Source organism: Euprymna scolopes, chromosome 2 (assembly GCF_053919585.1).
Source record: "Euprymna scolopes isolate OS-2025 chromosome 2, ASM5391958v1, whole genome shotgun sequence".
Lineage (NCBI taxonomy): Eukaryota > Metazoa > Mollusca > Cephalopoda > Sepiida > Sepiolidae > Euprymna > Euprymna scolopes.
The window spans coordinates 71,453,305-71,467,901 of NC_136483.1; the positions used below are offsets into that span (position 1 = coordinate 71,453,305).

Genomic DNA, 14,597 nt, shown 5'->3' on the forward strand with positions numbered 1-14,597 from the left:
TTAGTTACTTGTCGAGTTTGTCGGGGGTAGTCACGTCGAGGAGGTACAAGTGCTTGCAGTTTGTCAGAGCATTCACCATTAAAGTATTTGTAAAACAGGCAGAGGGATGCAACATTTCGTCGATGGGACAGAGGCTGAGACCTAGATGACAGTTCAAGACCTATCAGGTTGGCGACTCTCTTTTGAACCCTGTCCAGGAGTGAGAGACAAGCAGCAGATGCACCAGCCCAAATGTGACAACAGTACTCCATATATGGGCGAATGGTGGCCTTACAGAGGTACAGGATACTTTCAGGCGTAAGTAATTTTCTAGCACAGTAGAGAGAACCCACCTTCTTTGCAGCAGTCTTGGCAATGCTGTCAATGTATCTATTCCAGTTCATGCTCCCTGTAAACGTTAGGCCGAGGAGTTTAAAAGAAGTACTTTCAGGCAGTATGTCTTGGCCATTGCTAGTAGAGAAGGTTTCTTGTAGTTATTGAAGGAAACAAGCTTAGTCTTAGCAGCATTGAATGTGACCATCCATTTTTGTCCCCATTCCCCATTACAGATTGGAGGTCATCCTCTAGTGTTTCTGCCATTTCCTTAGATATGTGTTCATTCGTTTTCCCCTCATACCTGTTATAGAGAGTGGTGTCATCTGCAAATATATCCATCTCCCAAACAATTTTATCAGTGGTCATTTATGAATATCAGGAATAATAAAGGTCCAAGGATAGACCCCTGAGGTACTCCCGCATTTATATCATTGTTTAGATGTACAACCGTAGAGGACAACTTAGATTTTTCTCTTACTTAAGGATTTAATTACATTATGTATTCTTCCAGTGATACCATATGATCTGATTTTCCTTAGAAGACCATCGTGCCATACCCTGTCAAAAGCCTTAAATATATCAAGGGCTACCACTCTACCCTCCCATGTTTTGTCCAGGGAACAATATATACGTTCAGAGACTACAGTTAAGACATCTGCTGTTGAACGGGCTTGCTTAAATCCATATTGTTTGTCGGTCAGGAGTTTAGCAGCTGTTAGGTGTTGGACTAGGGCTTGATTAACTAAGGACTCAAATATTTTGGCGAAAAGCGGGAGGAGGCTAATGGGGCAATAATTTAGTGGGTTAGTTCTTTCAGAGTTCTTGAAGACTGGTACCACAGAAGCGGTTTTCTAGCAGTCGGGAAAGCAAGATTCGTTAAGGCATTTATTGTAAAGTTTGGAGAGAACTGGAGTGACATCAGCAGAGCATTTTTTTAATAGCACAGTCGGGATGAGATCTGATCCACATGCTTTTGAGATGTCTAGGTTTTTTAGGATACCATGTACTTAAGAAGGGGTGATTTTCAAATTGTCTAGTGTGGCGTCTGTTCGCAAAGGAAAGTTGGGGAGGGAGTGGTTCAGTGTGGAGTTTGAGGCAACCCGACTGACAAGCAGATTAGCCTTGTCGGTTGCCGTGCAAGCAACCTCTGTTTTCTTTACAAGCCGCCATTAAACAAGGTACAAATATAAACTTTAGCGCCAATAAATCAAAACTGGTGTACCTGAATGGAACTGTATTCAATATTAAAGAAAATGGAAGACTTTATTATTTAAATAGCGTAGTCCCATCAAAAACGCCTCCCATGATTTACAGACATGGCATAAAATTTTGGGGCACTGCAATATTCTAGATATCAAAAAGTTGCCGAATGTGATTGACAGAAGAAAAATAAAAACTTAAAAAACTTGATAAACTGCAACATTTGTACACAGGGAAAAATAACAAAGCATCAAAACAAGATACCAGACAAGAAGGGCCACGAAAATCCTATCACTGGTACAATATGACTTAAATGGTCTTGTAGAACCAATGGGCAGAGAAAATTTCAGGTATGCATTAAATTTTGTAGACGATTATTCCAGTTTAATAATGGTTTATTTCTTAAAGAACAAATCTGATACCTTGCTAGCAACTAAAAAAATATTTAGCTGACATGGCCCCCTACGGTACAGTAAAGTGTATTCGCTCTGACAATAATACAGAATTCACTAATATAGACTTTGAACTTTTATTAATTAACTGTCGTATCAAACATGAAAAATCGGTTGCTAATTCACCTCACCAAAACAGAACTGTGGAAAGATTACGGCGGACACTTTTTGAAATGGCAAGATGTTTACTCATTAAATCAAAACTCCCCCAAAAAACCTCTGGACGTACGCACTTATGGCTGATGCATATATATGCAATTGGTCCTTTAACAAAAGAATATCTAAAACTCCATATGAAGCTTTCTGCGGTAGAAAAACAAATTTAAGCAGAATGCATGTATTTGGTTCAACTTGCTTCGCATTTATAGATAAGAGCAGATTAAATATTAAAACTGGTAGCAGTATATTCCTTGGGTACGATAAAAACAGCAAGCATATTATTTTTTCAGAGAAAAATAAAATAAAAAGGATCCGATATGTAAGATTCACAGACACGTTTAATTTCAAAGATGAAAATCCATCATATGAAGAGGATTAAATATTTCCTCAAATTAATAAAACAAATAACGACAATGAAGTCGCCGTTGACGGGGAAAAGAGTATTTATAATGATGACAACGATGATGTTGATTGAAGTCGAACGTTACTCCAGAAGTAGAAGACAACCAGATTTTTTTGTGGTCAACAATTTGAAAGATTATCAAAAATCGACGATTGCTATTCTATGGATAATATGCCAAAAAGCTTTAACAAAGCAATTAATTCGGAATATTGTGATCAATGGAAAATAGCAATGAAAAATGAAATAGATGCTTTAACAGAAAATACCTGTTCGGTAGTACCTCTACCAAAGGATAAACATGTCATTTCTACAAGATGGGTCTTTACAAAAAAGAAAAGCTAGATTTGTTGCTAAAGAATACTCAGATTTACAGTATAGAATATTTTTCTACGTTTTCACTGATCACAAACCCAACAACAATCAGAATTTTATTAAAATCGCATCGCAATATAACCTCAACATCCATCAAATGAATGTAAAAAAAAGAAAAAATGATTGTTTAAATGCCCCAATAGATTGTGAAATTTATATTACCCCTCCAGAGGGATTCATAATGAAAAATAAATATGATCTAAAAGTGCTCAGTGTTGGAATACAGTATCTCATGATTATATGATTGAACAACAATTCAAACAATGCCCAGTGAACCCCTGTTTGTATACCCAAAACAAAGATAATAAACTACTGATTTTGGTTTTATGGATCAATGACATTTTAATCGCATCAAATTGTGACAATGTTAATCGATGTTAAGAAAAGATTAAATTAAAAAATTCAAAATGACCGATCTTGGCAAAATAACATGGTTTTTGGGTATAGAATTTACATGAAAAAGGAATTAGGGGCGAAGAGACAAAGTGGGTAGAAGACAAAGGGGAGAAAGGAGGTGGGGGACAAAGGGGGTAGAAGACAAAGAGGAGAAAGGGGGTGGGAGACAAGGGGTAGGGGAGAAAGGGGGTGGGAGACAAGGGGTGGGAGACAAAGGCGAGAAAGGGTGTGGGAGACAAAGGCGAGAAAGGGTGTGGGAGACAAAGGCGAGAAAGGGGGTGGGAGACAAAGGCGAGAAAGGGGGTGGGAGACAAGGAGTGGGAGACAAAGGGGGTAGAAGACAAAGGGGAGAAAGGAAGTGGGGGACAAAGGGGGAGGGGGCAAAGGGGGTAGGAGACAAAGGGGAGAAAGGGGGTGGGAGACAAGGGGTGGGAGACAAAGGCGAGAAAGAGGGTGGGAGACAAAGGCGAGAAAGGGGGTGGGAGACAAAGGCGAGAAAGGGGGTGGGAGACAAAGGCGAGAAAGGGGGTGGGAGACAAAGGCGAGAAAGGGGGTGGGAGACAAAGGCGAGAAAGGGGGTGGGAGACAAAGGCGAGAAAGGGGGTGGGAGACAAAGGCGAGAAAGGGGGTGGGAGACAAAGGGGGTGGGAGACAAAGGGGGTGGGAGACAAAGGGGGTGGGAGACAAAGGGGGTGGGAGACAAAGGAGAGAAAAGGGGGTAGGAGACAAAGGAGAGACAGAAAATAGAGGCTAGGAGAATAAGATCTCCTTCTATCGCTATATATATATATATATCTATATTCCAATTGTTAGCAATTTCAGTTTTTTTGATTAGTTTTGATGTTCATTAGCCATTAAATTTCTAAATTTCCAAAGTTCATGCAAGAAATACTTCAGCAGTTACCATCAGATTAAATGAAACTTCATGCATAACCTATTCCCCTGAGGCGAAGGAGCCCTACCCTGAGACATACTTTACTGAACATAATAAATTAGCCAAACCATAATTAGTATCTCCACAAACCTTGACTAGAATCATATTAAAAAAAGCAGCAGCAGCCGCCATTATAGTAGAATTATATATACTAACACGAGAGACATTGGTTTGATTACTTTCAGGCTAAAAACATTTTTATTTTTTAAAATGGTTAACAACTTACAGAGGCCAAAAGCTATTTGAGGATAAGGATGAATGAGATTTTCAACTGAATGATGAACAATATAATGAAAGGATTGAGAACTCTGATTAATTCACAGTAAAACTAGAAATGTTTTTTTGACATTGGACTTGAAAATGATCATGTTGTAATGAGCAGGAAAATATTCCTGGGTAATGTGTTCCACAGTTAGGAAGTTCTGGGAAAGAAACTCCATTCATGGAAGTTCTATTTGATTTTAGGTTCACAAAGTTAAAAAGGAGTTCTTTTGAGTGTTGGAAGCAAGAGGAGTTTTTGCTAAGAAAGTGGAGTGAAAGGACCAGAGCTTGAAGCAAAGTCAAACGTTTATGATGGCAATACCAATAAAACGGTTATAGACTAGCAATTTCTCTTCTATGAGAAAATTGCTGCAGGTAAGAAAAGAGATCATCTTCCACGAGATTGTAAAGTCGATTTTACAATTAAAACAAAAGTGTGCTAGCACCAGATTTTTTTTTTTTTTAATTTCTTTTGAACTAATGGTTCATCACTTATGAAGGTCAAAAAACACTCTAGGATAAATGTTAGTGAGATTTTCAATTGGAATGGAACAGCACTATGAAAGGATTGAGAACTATGATTAATTCACAGAATGATTAGACAGATATTTGTTTACATTGGATTTGAAAAAAAACAAAAAAACAATGTCATCAGTAGTGAAAAATTATAAAGGGAAATACCTTGCTTCACATGATATCCTTGCAACCCTTGGAAAAGTTTATAACTACACACTGAACATTTTTTACCATAAATTTTAATAAGACTGATTACACAACATTATGCCAATTCTAATTATTTAAAAGAAAAAAAATCCGGTCATAAGGGAAAAATATTTTTTAGGTTTTAAAAACAGGGCTACATATCTTTTTAAATAACCTATAGCAAAATTGTATTATCGTGACAATAATATGGTACAATAGTAACAAATGAAAATTACCTATTCAGACTCAAAGTTTGATGTATCAGTTTCACTGTTATTTAGGTCTAACTTTTAAAATCTCACAACATAATTTTATGTTCAGAAAGAGAAGACAAAAATTGAAAATTAATCGTTTTCTTTCCATATATATCAAACGCAGACCTCAAACAAATCCAAATTATAAATCACTGTACCCTGAGGATTACTTATAGCAAATAAATAAATTAAAAAATAGATACTAACATACTTTTTTTTTGCTGTCATAAAAATTGTTTGTTAAAAATGTAAAATAAAAGCATATTATGTTTCCAGCAATGAGAATTTCAGGAACCTACACGAGATGAGGGCGTCAGCTAATGGGGGAAGTATCATTTTGAAACTTACCTCACTGACAATGTGAAATCTCCCTGGTTGCTCATACTGGGTCTTGCAAGGAAGCTGCCATCGAAACCTCTCTCCATTAAGAGAGATTCTGCATCTGCTCCCCAAACATTTGGATGGAACCATCTAAAAATTAGAAACAAAACAAATTGATCAATAAAATACAGTGACACATTATTTTTTACATATTAGTTCTTTTTAACAATACTTATTTATATTATACACAAACTTGAAGATGGTCACTGACATTGATACATTTAATTTTTTTTTCCAAATATTGAACATTTTGCATTTTCATAAAAAAAATAAAATAATCAGTATAATCAATAATTCATATTGTTGATTATACTGATTATTTTATTTTTTGTTATGAAATGCCTGTATATATGTTTGTATGTCTTGCTGAAGCTTGAAAATTACTCAAATGGTTACAAAGTTGGTATGCTTAAAAAAAAAATCAGCATAATCCCAGAAAAAATATTTTAAATTTATTAAAAAAAAAAAAAAAAAAAAAAAAAAAAGACTCATTCTTAGAGTCAAATGACCATTTATATAATTAAATGTTATCAAGAGGTAAACACGATTTTTAATGTTATCATATAAAGGGAAGTAACTATTTTTTTTCTATTTTTTTTTCATTTTTCTTAAACTTTTTCTTCTAGGGGATTGGACATCCAACCAGATGTCTGACATTTACCACTATTTTAGTGAGTCCAACCAAGAGATCTTTTCAGGATTCTAGCCGTCCCTTTAAGTGCAATCGTTTGTATTTCACTTGCACTTGGTTCACCGGGTATGCTTGCTATGTACTTTTTAAAGTTCTTTTTCATAAGCCCAGTTGCTCCTATGATGACTGGTATACAGAGTTATTTCCCTTATGTTGACTCAAATTACGTGTGTGTGTGTCCATAGAGAAGAATGAGCTGGATGAAAAAGAAAGACAGAGTGCGCAGAGAGGGGTGGGTGGGGTTAAAGGGATGAGAATAGAAATTACGTTACACTTTTGCCTCCAACAATGCTGGGTAGGCCTGATAGTACAAATATAAAATATATATGTGTGTGTGTATCCATTGATTAACTATTAGACCAAAGAACATGAAATTTAATAGAAATGATCCTTTACTTATATGATCCAGAGTATAACCATAAAGTACACCCAGTGATGAGAGACCCTAACTTGGAAGTTTTGGAGAGTGTGTAATTACTCCTTAGTTACCATTACAAGGCCGCTGGAAAAATGGTGGGATCCTTCTATCGATCCAGTAGATATCTCACTGCTGATACAATTCTCTATCTATATAAGAGACAGATACATCCAAGGATGGAGTACTGTTGCCACATCTGGACAGGAGCTGCTAGAAAGGACTTATCTTGCCTTGATAGAGTTCAAAATAGACTTTGTAGCCTCGTAGGGGGATGTCCTTTTCTCTTCGCTGCAACCGCTTTCCCACAGAAGAAATGTTGCGAGTTTGTCTCTGCTTTATCGTTATTTTCATGGCAAGTGCTCAACTGAGCTCCAATCTATGGTCCCCCCCTTGCCAAACTTTCACAAGAAACACCCGTCTAGCAGAAATCACTATTAATAATTTCCCCCACTTTATCTGTACCTAAACCTAAACGTAGATTCCATGAGCAAAGCTTCTTTTTTAGAACTGCACGCCTATGGAATTGTGTTCCGTTTTCCTGATTTCCAGCTGATTACAATATGGTTGTCTTCAAGTCTAACATAAACAAGTTTTTGATGAGCCGTTCCATATAAGTTACCAAATTTCCATTACTAACGATTACTATATTGTCCAATTTCTACTAGACAATCTTTAACCCTTATCCTCGAGTGACCTCAAAGCCTTGATAAGTGGGGATGCCTATGTAAAAAAAAAAAAAAAAAAAAAGGTCTACTCTGACCTAGAGTGGTAGGACGTTATCCGGGTTAATCTATGAGTAATAGAACAATTTATTTACAAAATACATGTCTGCAAAATAAATAAATAATCCAAAAATTAATCAGAATATAAAAACGTGTATGGTCCCAACATAAAATGACCCAATGACGCGACCAATATGATGAAAACCCCACCACTTTTTATGCATCCCCCCTTTTAAAAACAAATCAACCACATTAATAGATATGGGATATTTAAAATGACAAAACAGATTGAAAACGGGATACTTATGCATTTCTGTTGCTCAAAAGTGAAGCAATACCACAACACACTATATTAAAATTACTGTTTGCTGATGTGCAGACACAAATTTCTATGCATCAAAATAACTTGGTGCTAAAAAGACATACATATTTTTTCATTGAACTTAAAAAGAACTTTTACCAAAATGACTGGATTTGGCATTAAATAACCTCAAAAGAGTTGATATGCCATAAAACAAAATAACCAAACCAAATCATTTTGGTACTCGTTTTGGCTTTGTTAAGCATATGAAGGGGATTTTAAAAAAAACTGTTCAACATACAAATGTCACTAATATTTATCACATCTATGCAGATAAGCTCAGCTACAACTATGGCAGACAATTACTTGATACATTCTTTAGGTAGATTTTTTTATTAGCTTCATGTTCTTTATATCTTTAAATATTTATATTCATGGTGTTAGGTTTGGTTGTTTTGTAGAGGAAAATTGATGTTTTAATTTATGACTTTGCAGAACTGATTGAGTTGTGCAAAGGGAAAACAAAAACAAAAAGCAAAACAATAACACCAATATTTGGTGGATTTCAGATCAGGAAGCTGGTATCTTCAGACAGCCTAATCTGGTAGCACCACGACGACCAAAACGACATATACATCTTGTAAAGACATTTGATTATTTTATTAATTAAAATAGTTATTTTTAATATAACAAAGATACTGAAATCTGACTTTATATAAACACATAATTTTTATTTGAATATTTTACAAAAAAGGTTTTTTCCTTTCAACTGATTTTTATCAATTTTAATTTTTAATCCAATCACTATTTGATATTGGTATAATTATAAGTGTGAAGCCACACTCTCACATTGGTAACTACTCTTCCTGCCACTCTACCCTAAAAATTAAATGTTATTTAAGGAAACAAATATTTTTGGTATTCGCTGTTTAGTTGACCTACTTACACATTTAATTATTTTTATACTGCCGTAAATAAAACTATTTGGTTGAAAGAATGGACAAAAAACATATCGCTGAGTTAATATATGTAGAACAGTTGAGATAGCAAGTTTGATTCACAGGGGAAAGACAAGGAAAACATGGGGGTGTAGTGATAAGAAAAGGATTGTTGAGAAATAGGAATAAACTAGCAGGGCTACCCGGCGTTGCTCGGGACCATATAAACAATGAAAAAACAAAAGCAAATATTGAATATATGTTTTATTCTTAGGGGAGAGGTATCTTTCATCTCAAGTTTTAGCGTTACAAACAAACATTTGTCTTTTATATATATAGATAATGACAGGTTTTTTTGGGCCCCCCCCCCTCGAAGATAACTGATCAGTTGACCAACTTCTAGTGGTCTGTTTGACGTGAAATGTCGATATTTGTCATCCGGGTGATGGGGCTTCGATATGATACCAAATTTGTCAAGTTTGGTTCCGTCTTTCAAAAGTTTTAGCGTTACAAACAAACATACATACATACACACAGACGTTTGGCTTTTATATATATAGATTAAAACCTACTCAGAGACAAGTTACTTTGGAAGTTGATTTTTAAAAACCGTCTAATACATGTCAGCATGTACAATGGATGTTAAATCGAATATGATGACAATGATGGTTTAATTAATTATAGGGTTCGTACAGATTTTCAATATTCATTTTCAAAAACTTTTCGAGGCTTTTCGAAGTCTTCTCCAGACAAAATTCAAGTTTCCAAAACAAAGTTTGGGGTTTGTTTTACGAAAAAGTGGTAAAAAAACAAAAACAAAAGAGGAATTGGCCATTGGAGAGTCTCATCTGCAGTACGAAAGTTTTTTTTTTTTGGGGGGGGGGTCATTTTTATTTATGGCAGCCACTAATACTCACCCCACACCAAAAAAAATAATATTATGAATGAAAGCAAAAAAGCGATAGAAAAAAATTTGTGATAATTGAAAACTAGGCCGGTCTGGTCAAAAAAATGAAGTTACGTTCCTTTATCACAAAGCTACCTGAGGTTGTTCTGTGATAATGTGATGTAACTTAAGTATCCACAATACTACTGTGCAATTTCAAAATGGATTTCGATTTTATTTTCAATGTTTAAAAAATATTTTAATAGTATTTTTGATTAATACTTAAAAATAATTTAATAGTATTTATTTCAATTTTATTTTTAATATTTCAACAAATTTTTACTGCACATAAAGAATACGATTTTCAAAGCCTTTCAAGACATTTTCCATATTTTCAAGGTAATAATAGAAATAAGGCCTTTTCAAGTCTGTACAAACCCGGAATAATTTCAGGACAAAATATTATGCTCAAAAGTGATTTTAAAGCTTTTAACTCGCCAATTAGCTCATTTCTGCCTAGAATTAAAGTTTATTGGAAAATATTTATTCATCTATGTCCTTAATCCAAATAACATCATTAAAAATTGAATATTTTTATATTCTCATGGTAATTGCTATATTAAAGATAAAGAGTTACAGTAGGATAGTGGACAAGATAGCTACCTACTATACTGGTATTTTCGGAATCCATCTGAAGCCATCTTCAGGGTGGGTACCAAGTAAAGAATGTATACTTTTAAATATTCAGTTATAGGAACCACATGATTGATTCTGATATTAATAGAGTATCTCTCTATATAAAAGGCACTATGTGTGTATGTGTCCATTCTCTATGGATTCCTAAACAACTAGGCTGAATTTTTTTGAAAATTCAAACAAATGTACTTCATGTGTCTTGAGTGTTCTTAGAAATGTTTTGTACTGAAAAATCAACAACAAAAAACATTTGCTGCAAGGCTAAAAATTAAAACATGAACCAATAGATATTACGTTACAGATGCATATTCATAATGCTGTCGTTCGATCTTCACCTAGCAAATTCCATTTCTTTAATTTTCACACTTTTGCACTGATTTGCCCCAGCTAAAACTCAAATATAAAGTTTCACATGGGTTCAAATACCCTATATATTAAGTTTCATGTCTGTAGACCAAAAACTGACAGAGGAGTTTGGTAGGTAAAATTTTTAAACAAATATATATACACATACATAAATATATAGAGAAAAAGGTTTGTGTTTACTATAACCTTTTTATACAAATATTACACAAGTATAAATCATATAGAATATCTGCATGAATATAATTACACAACCCATATATAACAAAGTTGTATTTTTTTTTTAAATAAATAGAAAAAAAAACGATTTTTAATATGAATATCAATACACAAAAAAAACCCAAAAAAAACAAAAAAAAACACACAAACAAATTTATAAGAGTATAGATAATTTTATAAAATTAACATTAGGTTCTCTACAGTGAAATGTAAATTACAATATATTCTGGACGAAGCCACTGTGAGGAGTCATGTGAAGCTTTCTCCTGTTGCATTACAAACCATCGCACACATCCTCACTGACTATCCCCCCACCCCCAAGCGAGACCTCAGAAACTGTTTTCCGGCCGCTGATTATGGTATTTGATTAACCTTACGGTGTTATTTATTATGTTATCTGATTATATAAATGTGTATCTTATACTGTACTGTATTTTGTTACTCATTTTTAATGCCGTATCCCGAGGTTCTACTGTAAAGCAAAACACTGTACGAGTGCATACCTTAAGAAATCTTGACAAAGTCGTGGTGGTAAAGCCTATGTATATGTTTTTTTTTTTATTATTGTTGGAGACAGTCCCTCAACAGATATTTGAATTTATATACTTGGTTCGAGTTATTTATCTATATAAAGTTAGGTATATGTATATATTTGTATGTACAGGATTCACACCATATTACGAATTTTCAAGCACAGCAAGTGTAAAGGGTTCAAATGCAGGCTATATTTATTTTAATTTAGTTTTATACAAAGGGGATAAAAAAAAAAGGGTGGAAACCATTCATGAAAATGCAGATAAGTTCTGATTTTCGTGAAATTTAAGAATATGTGTTCAACATCAATTAATAAGAATTCCTCAAATTTCAGTTTTTTTGCCTACTTTAAAGAATTTTAAAAATTCAAATGCATCCGAATTACATTGAATTTTATCCATAGTTATTTGACAAGATTTCCTGAATTTCAATTTGTTAAGATCCCTTAAACTTAAAGTTTAAATTTGGGACATTTTCTAGAATCAAAATTCTGTAATAGATTTTGATAAAAATTGGATTAAGGATTCGAGACATAAGGTTTAGTAACATTTTTCCCCTTCATTTTAATCTTTGTGAGGAGGGCATAAAAAAAAATGGTATAAACTTCTGTTTGGGGGACTAATTTTATCTGTCCTGAGACAGGTATTTATATAAATTCCTGTTCCAGAATCATCCCAACGAAGTCTTGAAATAAAGATGGAAAATTGATGAAGATATAATTTGGTGTGTCCCTTTTCATCTCTCCATATATATACACGAAGTACAGAGTGTTATCTAACTAACAAGGATACTTCTGCTGTCCTCATTTCACTGTTCCAAAAATAGGAAAAAACAAAAAAAACAAAAAAAAAAACCCAAAAAGGGGACTGAGTTGATCAGGTGCAGATTGGGGACACTATTTTGACAGGCAAGATTAAGCTTGATTTGTTTACAGAGAGGTGGTCATAAATGCACTGAGATAATATTGTCCCACTTAAAACAGGGTCTAGAACGGTCACAGGTTCAAAATATCTGAAAGGGGAAGGGGATAGAATAAAGTGAAAAAGAAAAAGTATATCTCCAATCAGTTGAAATATAGTTGATTGAAAGAAACAATCATAAATAGTGTTAACAGATACTCCTTGTGTGTGTGGGGACTGTAATTTATATGGTCCCGAGGTGGGGGGTGGGGGTTCAATCACGGCCAACGAAAGCAAGAAGAAGGCCTGTTAACTAAAAAATGTCTGCAAGCAATGTAGGTAAGATTTGTCACTGTCAGTACTATATGAGGGCCATTTGAAAAAGAGCAATCAAACATTTTTAAAAAGAAAAAGGAACACAGTTCGATTAATACTGAAACTGAACTTTATAAAATATAAATATTACCTCTGTAAAATTAAGTAATTTTAAAGCGATATACAATTTAATACTGATAAAACTGAATTATGAATTTAGGGAACAAAGAAACATTAAACAAATATTTTTTGGTCTTTGGAACAAGATCAGTGTAGTATCTGTTTTGATGCTACACTTTACCTTTTCTGTCCTCGGTCGGTGGAGGAGAAATCTTTCATGACAGAGACAATTTTTATTTTTGTTCCTATTCAGAGTGCCCCTTATTGGGAAGCTGGATTTTGCCCACAAGATTATATGTTGAAATATTTAAATAACTATTACTTTAAATACAGAAATTATATTTAAAGTTTTGGTTTTCTGTTCTTCTATGTCCATTTTTTTTCATGTTTCTGATCAAAATGTGTAGCGTATTAGTTGTCTCACAGGCTATCATCAGTGATCGCTCACTGGCAGTAACTTGTGGTGTTCCCTGGAGACCAAGTGACAACAAGTATCCCCAGATTTCCAGTGTTCTCCACCTCTTGACCACTTGTGCAGATGATTACATGTTATCGCAACAGCCGTTGTCACTGATTTCTCGTTGTCATCGGCCATTGGTGTTTCCTGGGGTTTGGGTGACAAAATGTCTCCCCAAGGTACCAGATTTGAACTGCACACTTCCAGTGAAGATTTGGTTAGTACCCTCCCACCTCGGTCTTTCCATCCTCTCTAACCCTTCACAACTAGTTGGAGTGGCGCCAGTCGATGTCATCTACACCAGTTTTTTATTATTATGATAACAATAAAGGTGCTTGTGCAGTGTACACACATGTATTTAAATAGTATTTCCAAGTTAAATTAAATTTTGGGTTTGTATTACTGTACAAAGATTCGAAAAAGTTATCAAAAAACAAATATATAACAAATAAATATTATCAAAGGCAAGATAAGTTACTTTTCTACCTAACTAGAAAGGTTTTTAGTGGTTATACTCACTTTAAAACGTGTAATCACTTTGAAAATCGTACAATGTTTATCGATATATTTTATTTGTTATATATTTGTTTTTTTGACAGCTTTTTTCGAATTCATGTGTCTAGTAAAACAAACCAGTCTTGTAAATTATTTACAGTTAAAATATTATAAAAAACAAAAGCTTGAAGTTTTAAATATATTTCAAAGAAATAAATTACGCCTGGTGCTAAAATATTGAAAATTCACCGATCGTAAAAAAACTGCCATGAAAAATGCTAACTATATTTGGAAATACTCAGTGAAAAGTTTTATTTATTATTAAAAGAACGGACTGAAAAATCTATAAATATAAAAGCGAAAATGTATGTTTGTATGTGTGTTCGCTTTTTCTGTGTGTCTACAAAAGGCTTTTTTCAGAGAAGCGGTCGGTCGCCTAACAACTTTTTAAAACATTTTATATCACATATAAATCGTAATATCTCAGTTAACAATGAAGCTTGCCTGTCTATTTAATTTGCTCGATTTCGGGAAGATAATATTCAACATTTGTCGCTCACCGCATGTGGGTTAGTCTTTTTCCTATAACATCTTGGCAAAATACTATCCCGCAGTCAAACTTGGTCGCGGCACCAAATGTAGTACGATGTCTTCACGAACCCGAGTTGGCCAATGGTTTCGTGATCACCATATATTTCGACTGATCTTTCTCTG

General features: G+C 34.2%; 1 protein-coding gene across 1 annotated transcript in view; it reads right to left on the bottom strand.

Annotated features, from left to right (window-relative positions):
• Window positions 1-14,597, bottom strand: part of LOC145292170 (tyrosine-protein phosphatase non-receptor type 11-like) — a 120,878-nt gene that overhangs the window by 53,330 nt on the left and 52,951 nt on the right. The window contains exon 2 of the mRNA XM_080138417.1: window positions 5,797-5,919. Coding sequence (XP_079994543.1) covers window positions 5,797-5,919 — 123 coding nt within the window. The remainder of the gene's footprint in view (window positions 1-5,796; window positions 5,920-14,597) is intronic.